The following is a 14,189-nucleotide window of genomic DNA, read 5'->3' as shown; positions in this document are numbered from 1 at the left end:
TAGTACCTGTTCTGCAATATTGGAAAAAATCCATGAAAATGCACAGTGTAGCTTACTTACATTGTATTTTAAAAAACATGTTCATTAGCCCAGTCAAATTAGACAAAAATAGGGCGATCGGTGTAAAAAAATCCTAGAGAGTTGGAATTTTTTTTAAACGCTTTCTTTATTCTTGGGTAGACATATATCAAAAGTCCCTGAAGGTGGTGGCGAGCTCGAGGAGGGGAAGGGGGCTAAAGGTGTCTTTTTTTGTTTTTTTGCTTATATCTCGAAAACTATTACTCCTAACGGTTTATGCCTGCTTATCAAAGTTAAAACCTATAAAATATTCTACAAAAATGGTCCTTTGCATTTTTGTTGTAGGACTAACTGTAAGCGAGTTATAGGGCTAACAAAAAACATCATTTAAAAAAATGTGCTTTATCCGCATTTAAAACCGAATTAATCTTGTGATTTGAAAAAACTGAAAGCAAATTGAATTTATTAGGTGCAACACTTCATTAGAGAGTCTATAAAGTCTTCCGAGTCGTCCTCATATGCTGCATCTTCGTCTTCAACTTAAACATTGAAAACCGAATTACAGTCTTGTTCAGTACAATATTAATAAATAGATGATTTAATATCGATGATTTGAATAAATCTTAGAGTAAATTGAATGTATTGGATCTAACAGTTTATTAGAGGGTGCCACGAGAGGGTCTATCAAGTCTTCCGAGTCAACCTTATATGCTGAACTAGCATTTACCTGCGACTTTGTCCACGTGTATTTCTGATATAAAATGGGAAAAAGCCCGTTCACAAAACCATTCCATAGGCTTAGGTACTCTATAAAGCTAGATAATTACCTATGTTATGTATGGGATTCAGTTATAGTACTCTCGTTCTTCGCAAGGGCTATGTTTATGGATAAATATTAAATGTTGATTTTCATAAAGTGTCGCCTCAGTGCACTTCTGCACTCTCAAAATTCGAAATTTCATGTTCCTAATTTTGTTTTTAAGCGTTTAAACTCTATTTTAAAAGTGCATTTCTACACTCTCTAAGGATCATATTTTCTAAATTTAATGTTTTTTATATCCCTTTAAATGTGTACACCGTTTTATTCCCTTAAAAACAAATTTTCGAAAAATCTGATTTTAGTGTCCCTTTACACCTCTAAAGAATTTTATATTTATATCTTTATTTAAACATTTACACCCCATTTAACCCCCTTACAGATTGATTCTCTCTTTCATCCAAATTTTTTTTTATATCTCCGTTTAAATGTTTACACCTTTCAGGCAGACCAGCTTAGTTGGGGAACGCTCTACAAATATAAATACTTACCATATCCTAATGAAATGTGCTTCAAAGGATTTTTAATACAATTTTATGTAGACTCCAAACTTTTTGAAGCCTACGGTTAGTCCTACGACAAAAATAAATAGGACCATTTTTGTAAGAAATTTTGATGCAGAAATAGAAATTTACAGAAAATTCTGCATAAATTACATAAACGATGAGTTTGTATTTATAGACCCCCCTTCCTTTAATGAAGTATTGGACCCAGTAATTTTAATTAATTTAATGTCAGTTTTTTTTTTAAATTACAAGACTAATTCTGTTTTAAATGCAGATAAAGCCAATTTTTTTAATGATGTTTTTTTTCTGCCCTATAACTCGTTTACGGTTAGTCCTACAACAGAAATGCAAAGTACCATTTTTGTAGGAAATTTTGTAAGCTTTAATTTTGATAAGAAGATAAAAGCCTATAAGAGTGATAATTTCCGGGATATAAGCAAAAAAAACAAAAAAGACACTTTTAACTCCCTCCCCCTCCTCGAGCTCGCCCCCCACCTTCGGAGACCTTTGATATATGTACGGAAGTGTAAAGAAAGCGTTTAAAAAAATTCCAACTCTCTAGGATTTTTTTTCCAACGATTTGTCTAATTTGACTGGGCTACGTAAGAAACCTTTGACTGAAAATTGACTATTCAATCACCTGTTTAAATTTGTAACAATAAAAATGGAACAAATAAAAAATCATTAAAAATTATTAATTTGATAAACATTAATAAACTGTAAACAATAATTATAACGTACTTTAACACCTTTGTTCCACGACGTCAGTCCTGCACATTAACAACAATATTGTTATACGCTTGAAGAAAAAATAATAATTTAACTGTTCCCAATATTTCAATATTAGTAAAAACAGAAGGTGGAAATTTTAACTGGAATACAATTTCTCAAACAACTGATAAACAATTCTGTATACAGAGTGCGCCAGAACTCGCGCCCCAAAGAAAATTTTCAAGTAAGGTAAGATACCAGGAACATGAAAAAAATGTTTAAAAAATTCTGTCAAAAAATTTAGACATTTATTTTTTGACATTTGACATTTTTTATGTCTATTTAATGATACTGATGATCTTGTATTATGTTTTTTTACAATTATTTAGTAAAGGTACAAAAATTTTGCCAATAAAAGCCACAAATAACATTGAACAGAGTTACAATTTAGGATTCAGCTTTCTTGTTTCCTCTTTTAATAGCCTATAGCAAAAAAACCTTGGAAAATTATTTTTCCAACAGAAATAAATAGAGTCAAAGTGCAAACTTTAAACCCTCATAACTTCGAAATTGTTATAGATACAATTTTTTTAAATTTTTTTCCATGTTCCTGTATCCTACCTTATATGGCATTTTCCTCTGGGGCGCGAGTTCTGGCGCAGCCTGTATACATTATATAATAATTATACATATTAATTGCAGACACTTTCGAATTACTCTGTATTTTTAACGTCAATAATTTTTCAACCAACGACTCAGTAATAATAATTATTTCAATGAATTTTTAACAAAGATATAATAAATAAACTCACATAACAAAACCTAAAATAATGCTGCGTTAAATTAACGTATTCACTCGAATAACCGTCACTGTGTTAAAATTTATCGTCCGGGAATTATATACGCAGTCATCAAGTATTAGCTAACATGGAGGTAATTACGATTTTATAGATAAGATCGTTGTATAACCGATAACATGCATTTTAGCTGAAACACAGCCAGCTTTCGAGTACCTAATTCAAAGCTTTGCAGAAATGCTTAAACTTATCCAAAATGCTCTACTTATATCTCAAAACCATCTAGACGTCTATATGAGTACTTGGATTGGTGCTGAAACACCAATTTTCGCGAAAACCACCATTTTAGGCCTTATTGATTAAATCCACCTCCTCCAAATTCAACCGCCCCCAACTTCTCCTAAAACTTTCAATCCATCTCGTCGTGTTTAGTCTCGACGTCAATGCTTGTTTAACCAACGTGATGTAAAATTTTAAAGATTTGTTCCCGGGGGTTGCTCGAACGATCGTATACGTGACGTCACCGGATGTTTGGGGGTGGGTGAACGGAAGCGGAGGCGGCGAGTGCCGCCATTGGTGATGTTGTAATTGATCCTAAACATTTATACGCCTGGTAATTTGTTGGCACCGACTCTCTAAATGGAATCCAATTGATTTCGAACAACAGTTTAGATTTCCTCTACGGATTTGAATTGATAATAATTAGGGTAAGAAATGGTAAAGTGGCGGCCAACCAAACATTTACAAAACGGAACATCGTGATCTATTACCAAATATTTAAGGTAATATTTTTCTGGTATTTTTTTTATTGATGCATTCGCATAAATTTGCTGTAATAAAACTGCTATAATATTTTTATGATATCGGGACCGGATTATTTGAATATTGATCAAAGGGTAAAGGAGTAAGGTCACCCGACATGCGTAGTAGCTCTCGAACCCTATTGGTGACCAATAAAAACACCTACACAATTTCTGTATATTTTTCTGACCTTCCAAATGCATCACATTTGGGGACAAAGAACTGGTGACTTATTGGAGTTTGTAAATGATTAATGGTGTTTCGGTATTAAAAAAATTAAATAGTTCAGCAAAGCATAAAGAGCTGTCAAAAACAAGAGTCATTCTTTATAAACCAAAGTTCGTAAATTTAATGAAACAGCTGCGAAGTAAAATTTATGCAAATATTAAAAAAGTGTTATTTTAAACGTTGTCCTCATCTGAGTTTCTAATCACAGATCAAAAACTGATATTCATAAAAAAATAATTTTTGTCTTATATATCACTTTGATACAGCAGTTGAGTTTTGTTATTTTTTTCAAAACTATAGCTTTTTTAATATGGCGTTATCACCCATCTTATTGTAAAAAAATGTCAATAATTTTGTTTTTTCTTTTAGTGAATTTTTTTTATAAGTGTATAAAAGTTGACATTTCAGCTAAATTTTTAATAATCCGTATACAGTCTTATACATATTTTGATTAACTGTTTACAAGATTTGTCTGGTTTTATTTAATTTTGTTTTTTTGTTGGCAGAAAGTAAAAAAAAATAATCTTTTGAAAATCTTTTGTAGCATGAAACGTTATAAAATACAAATTTTATTTTTTTTAACTTTTCCTTCAAATTTTAATTCGAAGGATCATTTTTTTTTTTTGGTGATGTAAGACTTATGTATTTCAAAATATTATAACTCTAAAGATTTAATAAATAAGTAATAATTTAAAAAACTACTTACAAAGTTTTGAAAAATAATTCAGACAATACAATTTAAATATTATAAGATTTTAAGAATATATCGATAATTTCAATACACTTTGACAAACCGTTTTGAAAACATCTAGCTGTATCTACAGGGTGATTCAAAAGTGTGGAGCCAACTGAATAGTGATAGAAGACCTTCAACTAATTATAAAAATGAATACCACATTTTTTTGTAACTCAGTTGGATGACTTTTGAACCAGCCTGTATAGAAAAAAAATGCTTTCTAGTGATCTTGTATATTCTTTGTTACTGAAGATTTTTGTTTTTTTTAGCCACTTGTTTACGGTAATACCTAATATAGGAGTAATATACAGGATGTCAGAACGTTCGCCCCAGAAAAAAAATTCAAGTAAGATAAGATACCAGAAACATGAAAAAAACGTCTAAAAATTCTATCTATCAAAAAAATTTGACATTTATTTTTAGACATTTGACTTTTTTTTTATGTCTACTTAACTGATGATCTTGTATCTATATGTTGTTTTATAATTATTTAGTAAAGGTACAAAAATTTTGACAATAAAAGCTACAAATAATATTAAACAGAGTTACAATTTAAGATACAGCTTCCTTGTTTCCTCTTTTAATAGCCTATAGCAAAAAAACTTGGAAAATTATTTTTCCAACAGAAATAAATAGTCAAAGTGCAAAATTAAATCTACCATAACTTCGAAATTTATATACATAGATAAATTTTTTTTTTAACATTTTTTCCATGTTCCTGGTATCTTACCTTACCTCTTGGGCACGAGTTTTCGCGCACTCTGTCTTAGATGAACATGTAAAAACAGTTGATTTTGAATTAAAAGTATATTAAATACGTATTTTTAGTAATAAGTATATCAAGAATATCCTCAAAAACGTATTACATTGATCTCTAATAAAATTTTATTGTATTTTGGGATAAAAAGGCAAATTTCCGCACATTATAGGTAATATCGAATTTCTAATGACATGGAATGTAAAAAAAAGGTTCAAAGTTTTCTTAATTTTGTGATTGTGTGTGTTTTTCATGTTATAATTATTAGAAGCAAGAAACTCAAAAAAAAATACACCACAGTAATTAATTAATAATAAATAATAATAAAAATTTATATAAAAAACGCTACGAACTTTATTTACCAACTTAATATGTACTGATATTAAGGTAATCAAACGTTTTATATATTACCTACTTTGGTTTTTAGGTAATAGAATACAGTGTTGAAAAACTGCAGGTTAAGCATCCTGAAAATCATTTAGTAATCGGCATAAATGTTATTTTCAAAAAGTAGTGTTTAATTTTTAGAAGTTTGATAGATGAAAATTGACCATTTTTATCCATTGGACCATTCTCTATATGTATATTTTAAATTTCAAAAGTTAATGTTTAATTTCACCATCTTTATGACTTTTTACCTCGATGTTTTAAATCTAGTCCCATTTCCTAAATCGGTGTAATACATGAAACATTCTGTTTTTTTTTTTTTGTAGAAAAATCTATATTATAGGCATCAACACCCCCAACAAAAAGCTTGGAGTTTTCGGTCCAGGCTCCACCCTAGGAGACGTGCCTCCTACATGCTGACGTCAAAATTGCGCGCGCCAGCTTCGAAATGGGTCACCTAGTGTGACCTTTGGAACGGGCTTTCGGGCAAGCTTTTAGACGCCGTACAGCTTCCAGAAGCTCCAGCCTTCGTCATGGCCAACACTTCCAACTATAAACTCAGTGCGGCTGTTTCAAATCTCAAATATGATGGTAAGTGTAATCGATTGACTTTTTTTTTTCAAAAAATTTTAAAATCTATCGCTTGTATCTTTTTTGAGAAGCAAAGAATTAATAATAATAAAGTGTTCGTTTCATTTTAATTAAAGCATAATTGCTAATTGTTGTTTTATGACGAGATGAGAAAGTGTCGGTGAGTGTGTGGCGATTAATTTCAGTTTAATGTTGCATTTTAAACTTTAACTTAGTTAAAAAAAAAATAAGAAATCCTTTTTAATGTATAACACAGACGTATTTTATTAATTTCAAGTGTTTAATAAAAAATAAAATAAAAAATACAAAATTGTATTGATTTTTTACTCAGAATGGCCGCTGAGTTACGTAAGTGTAACGTCCAAGTGTTTTTGTAAACTGCAATTTTGCAGAAGGTATTTTCACAATATGAGAAATTCAAGTTTAGTTTTAATAAAGGCAACTAATTATTTTGAAATATTAATGATATAATAATAAAATAATAAATCAGTTTTTAATTTAGATAAACTCAAAATCGCTTCAACTTTCTAATTATAATTAGAACTGTAAACACTTTTGCCTTTTACTGAAAGAAATTAAATTATGGCACTTGTTTCTCATAAATTTCAATCTTATTGACCAATCACAAAATACGCTGTTCCTTAAAAAACTTGCGACCACTACGAGTAAAATATAGAAAAAAAATCCATTTCAATTTTTTCTTTGAGATAGATTGCACAATAAAAGAAAAAATATTTAGGTATATGTTTGAAAGGAGAAGTGTTGTTAATTTTTCGATGTGTTATTTGTCGGTTTAGTTAAATATGGAGTTAGAAAAAAGTCTAGCTATAATTTTAATGGTGTGAAAAGTCAGTAATGCAAATAAATTGAAGCATTATTGGAAGCAAATATTTAGTACTGCCAAAAAAAACAGTACAGCAAATATTTTGAAGTATTAATCATAAAAGTACAATATTATTTAGCACCTCAAAGTACTATGATTATATCGTAAAAACAATACTGTCAAACAAAATTGAGAAACGGCAGAAAACTTTAAGGACTAACTTTGACACTTATGCTTCGTTAGTGCGTAAATGTGTTTCATGTTTCAGTGTTAATAGACTTTTATTTAAAAAATGCTGTAATTTTTTAGAAAAAATGTAAAATATTATTCTTAAAAAACTGAAAAATTAGATTCAGCAGTCAAATCTACAGGCTGTTCCGAAATAACCCCACATTAGAAGTATTGGGTGTTCTAATAGTGATATTTATCTAAAATTTTGAAATGTGTATCAACTTCCTTATTTTAAATAGTTTAGAGTTAATAGAGTTTTTATCAGACTTCCCTATATCTAAAATTAATCGTTTTTGAAATATTTAGACTTTTTTGATTTTTTCTTAATTTGTATCTTCTTCTCCAAAAATCGATAACTCTACCATTTTCAATTATTTTGAAATCGTATTTGGGCATACGAGAAAGGAAGGTTAGATCTGTTCTTTCGTATATTTATAATTGGAAAAACTATTAACAAACCTCCAGAATTTAAGGTTATCTTTTTTAAAACTTCAAATACCCCTAGCTGATTTTTTTCAAATGGAAGACCTCAATTTTTTCTTCACTAAATGAAAGAGAATTTAATTCTGCATTGATCTGTATCAACATTCCCTATACCTAAATTTAATGATTTGCAAGTTATTTTGACTTACTTTTACAATGGAAGAAATTCATTACTATCCATGGTAGTTTTCGCATAGTTCTCACTGAAAAAACGCAAAGTTTTTTTCGCAATTGTGTTATTCTTTTTGTAAATACAAATTAGATTTATTTAATCTAAATTGGAATAACTTTTATATTCTATTTTTGTCTTATTTCAATGCCAAACTATGCTAAAGTAGCTATGGCTAATGAATTTCTCACAATAGCAAAAAAAGTTACTATAACTTGAATACTATCAGACATAGGTATAGGGAATCTTAATACAGATCGAAGCATAACTTAGTTCTCCTCCATTCATGAAGAAAAAAATTGGGGTGTTTTATTGAGAAATATAAGTTAAGGGTATTTGAAATTTCCTAAACGTAACTTTACGTTTTGGCAGTTTGTTAATTATTTTTGCAATTATGAATACACCAAAGGAAAGATCTAACCTTTTTCTCTCGTATATCCAAATACGGTTTCAACAAAAATAAAAAAAAGTAGAGATCGATTTTTGAACAGGAAGATTCAAATTCAAAAAAATTTAAAAAGATCTAAATTTTAAAACAGTTAAACTTAGGTATAGGGAAGGCTAATAAAAACTCTCTCAAAACCACTTGAGAAAGTGAAGTTGATATCCACTTCCAGTGTAACAGGAAATGCCGCCATCTTGAAAATATTTTCATTGAGCAGAACCTAATCGATTATGGCTTTAAACAAAATTTTAGATAAATATCATTGTTAGAACTTCCCAAACTTTTAAAATGGGGTTTAACTGGAACAGCCTGTATAATAATGAGAAACAAAGAATTATTTTATTTTTATCAAATTTCTATAAATTAAATGTCTAATTTTTAATTATTTTGTGTAGTAAACTTTACTAAACAAATTTTGTTCCACCTTGTTAGAAACTACCTTGTGCTTTTTAATATACAAAACGCATTAAATTTTGCACTTTAATATAGCTGATAAGAGTAAACCGCGAGTGGAAGATGTTAGCTATCTAAAATCAAATTTTACTTAATAAAAAGGTATAAAACAAAGTAGTTTATAGTCTGCCATCAGAACACAATTACAGCATAAAATTTGAGCTTTTCTCGTGGTTGTAAAACTCGCATTCGTGGTCTTAGGTGATTAGAATTTAAAAATTGCATTAAAACAAGTGGCAAACGTAAACAAATTTAAATGAATTCTTGCTTATCACAGCTCCCCAGTGTATATATTTGGTGTTAGCGCCCCTATTTGCAAACAGTCGCTTACCCCTATGAACATATTGTCGATCGTCGTATCCCGCGTTGGGTCCCTTGTCGTGTGTCGCTTTCAGGGTGCATAAATGATTAATTAGACGGTTTAAACATCAATTAAAGGATAAAGTGCGGTCTGATTGCACCTGTGCTCGCATGCCCCTGTTCCTCTTTATTTAAACTGATTCAGATAGGATTATGCGATTTTGGTTTTGGTGTCCATCAAGCAATAGGATTTCGGATGATTGCAAGCAAGGTGTTGCAGCTCCAGAACTAAACAAAAGCCCTAATGACTTTCTCTGCTTTTGATAGAAATTCTACCCTGATGACGTTCCAGAGAATAGAATCGGCGAACTGGAAATGATCTAGAAAGGTCTTTATTCCTACAGATTTTTAATTCACGCGATGCAACGAAAATGTTTGCACGACTGCTGTAGGATTTGGAACTTATCTCTATAATGGTGCGATTTTGATAAGTTCAAAACTCGTTAGCGTTGGACGAGCTACAGAAATCTAACGAGTTAAAGGCATTATGAGATTTTAAGTCGACACGGAAATTAAACTAAACTTGAGTTGATTTTGAATATTAATTTAAGTTTGTTGTAAAAACTTTTCAACTGGTTTATTTATACAGGGTGCGCCAGAACTCGCGCCCCAGAGAAAAATACCATGTAAGTAAAGATACCAGAAACACGAAAAAAATGTTAAAAAAATTCTCTCTATAAAAATTTTGAAGTTATTACAGTTTAAATTTTGCACTTTGACTATTTATTCCTGTTGGAAAAATAATGTTCCAAGTTTTTTTGCTACAGGTTATTAGAAGACGAAACAAGGAAGCTGTATCATAAATTGTAGCTCTATTTAATGTTACTTGTGGATTTTATTGTCAAAATTTTTGTACCTTTACTAAATAACTAGAAAAAAACATATACAAGATCACCAGTATCATTAAATAAACATTCAAAAAAGATAAAATAAGAATTAATGCAAATGTAAATTAGTTTTCAGAAAAAAAAAATTGTTGGAAGGCAAAAACGCTATAAAAAATATGACTGCTTTAACTCCATTTTTTAAAAAATTAACTTTTTTGGGTTCTGCTTTTTTACTGGCAACTTATCAAAAAATGGTCTTCATCATACACCTCCACAAGCCTCAAAATTTTGTTTTTTTTTTGTTGTAACTTAAGATAAGACATGCATACCCTATACTATTGCATTCAGAAAAAAATATTTTCAATAATAGTTGTTTGCGTAACATGCCACTAAAATTGATTTTTTATCACCAATATTCTTAAATAGACCGACAAAATTTTATCACATCTTCCTAAGGATAAATGAAGACAAACTTTACCCTTTTTATGTTTATACCTTTTAGGAGCAAAACCCCCTTGATCCGTGCCACTTACGGCGTATATGAATGGTTACCACTACCTGTGCTGACACATCAGTGGCGTACGCTTTACTTCGAAAATAACTTTAATAAATTTTATTTGAAGAACGTTTAAACAAAGAATTTTTTAAATATTTTCTCCAGCATGTTCTCATTTGATACTACCAAGGATAAAATTTTGTCGGTCTATTTAAGAATCACTCTGTATTGAAAAGAATAACCATGAGTGGAAAAAACAACTTTAGTGCATTTTTTATAAAATTGCAATTCTTTAAATCGTGTTTTACGGACACTTTACAGACGATCAATGACATATGAGTCCGGAAAAGTACTTCTTTACGGCTTATTTTAGGTTAGTTTACACAAAAAATATTATTTTATAGAAAAAAGTAAATTAACTTAACTTTGTAAAACTTTATTTGGGAAATCCTGTATTAAAAAAAACAGTTGTTACAAAAATGTTTATAAATCATGAGTTTTAACAGTTATTGTTATGATTACCATAATAACAATAATGAACAGAATTCTTAATTAATTAAGAGCATGCAATTTGTTTTCCAATACACATAAACAACTTCAACATATTTATATGCATTTAATTAAGAATATTGCTTGTTACAATTGATATTCATACAAGAATGATAACCGAAAATATAACGTGTTATCGTCTATTGACAGTTAATTTATCAATACAACAGTACAGAGATTAAGTCCCGGATCGAGGCATTTGACTGATGGGCTATTAAGAGGGGCTGTAAAAGACTAAATCCACCGCAAAGGCGTCTTCGGGGAGTTTTAAGGATACTCTAGGGCTTTCGTCTAAACCCCAACCATTTTTTATAAATTCCGATTCACAAAAGCGAGATATATTCCAAACAGTTCTGAAATCACTGGACATAAATCAAAATTACAATAAGCAAACAGACAAGCGGTATTTCAATTACTATCAAGACAGTGAATAATTTTCAATTCCCGACATTCCCGTCCTTTTAGATCAAGCCTGACTGACTGGGGATCGAATCCGGCAACATCTGTTCGAAGAAGAGGCGCTGCTGTGGGGAGGAATATTGCGAAAATTCAACAGGAGGCCAGGGGTGTCTCTCAGAGGCACTAAATGTATTTGCTACCAAATTTAACAACCTTTAAGCAAATCAACTCATTTTTTTAAATAAAAACAAGAAAGAGATGTAATCGATCATTGATTAAAATTTTTATTAAGTTAAAATTTGGAACTTGTGACGGGTTTTTAAAGGGGTTGGATTGTGACGAGTCGCCTGTGACATGCGTCCCCATCTGCAGCAGGAATGCTAACCATGAAGGGAAGTTAGCTTTAATTAAAAGTCCCATAGGCCCGTTTTCAATGCTTGCACACACAACAATTTCTCGACATTTTATTTAAAAAATAACTAAGAAATGTTGATAAAGGGACCGAATCTCAAGAGTGTATTTTCGTGTTACCACAAGAGACACAGCTAAGACCGATAATTCCTCACTAAATAAACCGGGGAAGTGGGATTACACTTGAAAAATTGTGGTAGCTTTCCTGCAATTATTCAGACAAGTAGAGAACTGATTTCGGATGTATAGCATCAAGAGAAATCAACTGTGCGACAAAAGGGATCTTGTTCGAAAGAAAAATGGAAATTGGATGTCTCAGTTGGTTAAATTGAAAACTTTCTACGATAGAAAAACCAATACGTGGCCTGCGGGTCTACTAATGTGCAAACTTCACGCCACATTAGAATGTAACTGGAGCAGAAACCAAAGAATTGCACTTTTTCTTTGCTCACAAGCAGCAAGATATCGTCTTGAGCAGCCGTGATCGTCTAGTGGTTAGGACCCTACGTTGTGGCCGTAGTAACCCAGGTTCGAATCCTGGTCACGGCAAAGGCGATTTTTTTACGTCAGAATGGTATTGTTGAAATGTAACGTTATGTAACAGAGGGCTGGAATGCCACAAGTATTGATTTTAAAAGGATTTCTCCACCCATCGGGCGCAGATGGCGCCAATCAACGTTGAGTTACGTCCGAAAAATATCATTAAAGCAAAAATAACACCAAAGGCTTCTCTGGTGCATTTTAGATGAGATAATAAAAACGAATTTATTCTTTCTACGAGATGAGTTATTTTTATAGTGTGGTGTGATGGGGACTTGCTATCTGGAATAGACGTTGATGACTTGGGGTGGAGATTTTCAGATAAAACGTCGTCATACGTTACACAGATAATGTCTTGTAAAATTTAGTGTAGTAAAAATAAATTCAAAGAAATAAATAGCTCGTTTTAATTTTGAATTAAATTTTTAACTCTCTACTTATAAACTGAATGTTAATATACTTATAACGTTAAGTAAATTTAATTCAAAGTTTTAGTATAATAAAATGTAGAAAATTACTTGAACAATTCACTGAAAGAAAAGTTTGTGATTATAAAACGCTTGTAGAAAACTACACCTATTTGAACGGTGTTTAAAATAAAATTGAGTGTCAAAAACTTTTTAGATAAGAAGAGAAAATTATGAATTTTTCACAAAATGTTTAGCTTTTCAAACAATTCAATAAGAATGCACGATTTGTATTTACTTTGATTTTAAATTGACAACAAAATTTTAATCATTGTGTTCAAGTTTTTTTAAACTTGAAGTATTATTCGCAAAATTGTTAAGAAAAATTTTATAAAAAAAATTATTTATATTATTTAAAGGCTGTTTTATAAAAACACAAAAAAATGCCAAGTAAAATAAGATACCATCAGGAACATGAAAGAAATGCTAAATTTTTTTTATGTATATAATAATTATGAAAAAATATATTTATACAAGATCATCGGTAACAATAGACCTAAAAACAAAGTCAAATGTGAAAAAATAAATGGCAATAATTTTTGACAGCTAGAATTTTTTAAACATTTCTTTAAAGTTTCTGGTATCTTGCCATTTTACGTTTTTTTTTGTGTTTTTATTAAACACCCTGTACAGGGTATTCCACATAAAACTTTCGGGTCTAATATCTCTATTATTTACCAACGGATTTTTATGAAATTTAAAATGTAGGTAATTTAGGAGGTGGAGATTCAATTAGTTATAATAAAATTATTTCAAGATTTAAAAAAATAAATTTAACACATACCGTGCGATCAAATAAAAAATAAATTAGAGTAGGCGTCGATTAAACTCTACAGTTGGCAACACATTGGCTAGGAATCTGGGCTGGAAATTTTCCACACAAACTGAAAGTAAAAATGACCATCCACCGTTTTCCTCTTGTACAGCAACAAAATTTTCTGCTCTAAAGTGAACATTATTTCACTCAAAAGGAATAAAACTCAAACTTGTCAAAGTTTCCGCTGACATTTGATGTCAAAAGTCAGGATTGCCATCTGAAGGACTTTAAAATCACCGCCTACTCTAATTTATTTTTTTTTTGGTTGCACGGTATTTTCTCAATTTAAAATTAAGCGAAACGACTATATGTAGTTAGCGCTTAAGCACTAAAAAATAAACCTCCACACAAAAAAAAACTAAATCACTCG

General features: G+C 30.5%; 2 protein-coding genes and 1 non-coding gene across 5 annotated transcripts in view; 2 read left to right on the top strand and 1 right to left on the bottom strand.

Moving 5' to 3' along the window:
• The window catches only part of LOC123010837, a 29,803-nt gene that overhangs the window by 9,224 nt on the left and 6,390 nt on the right, over positions 1-14,189 (bottom strand). The window contains exon 1 of one of the 3 annotated variants that reach the window (XM_044407988.1): positions 9,285-9,416. The exons of 1 other annotated variant lie outside the window; for it this stretch is intronic. Coding sequence is in view for 1 of the 2 variants with exons in the window: in XM_044407987.1 (XP_044263922.1) it covers positions 2,865-2,866 (2 nt within the window). In the remaining variant the exon portion in view is untranslated. Of the gene's footprint in view, positions 1-2,864; positions 2,919-9,284; positions 9,417-14,189 lie in introns of those variants that run through there. One more of the 3 variants, XM_044407987.1, reaches the window with a different exon arrangement.
• The window catches only part of LOC123010835 (glutamate decarboxylase), a 29,503-nt gene continuing 21,545 nt past the window's right edge, over positions 6,232-14,189 (top strand). The window contains exon 1 of the mRNA XM_044407983.1: positions 6,232-6,349. Coding sequence (XP_044263918.1) covers positions 6,292-6,349 — 58 coding nt within the window. The 5' untranslated portion in view covers positions 6,232-6,291. The remainder of the gene's footprint in view (positions 6,350-14,189) is intronic.
• Positions 12,473-12,544, top strand: Trnah-gug. Its single transcript has one exon. It is a non-coding gene; the product is annotated as a tRNA-His (tRNA).

Source organism: Tribolium madens, unplaced genomic scaffold (assembly GCF_015345945.1).
Source record: "Tribolium madens isolate multiple individuals breed KSU strain unplaced genomic scaffold, Tmad_KSU_1.1 Scaffold_91;HRSCAF=231;Tcas5.2_LG7, whole genome shotgun sequence".
Taxonomy (NCBI): Eukaryota; Metazoa; Arthropoda; class Insecta; order Coleoptera; family Tenebrionidae; genus Tribolium; species Tribolium madens.
This window is presented reverse-complemented; position numbering and strand designations above follow the sequence as displayed.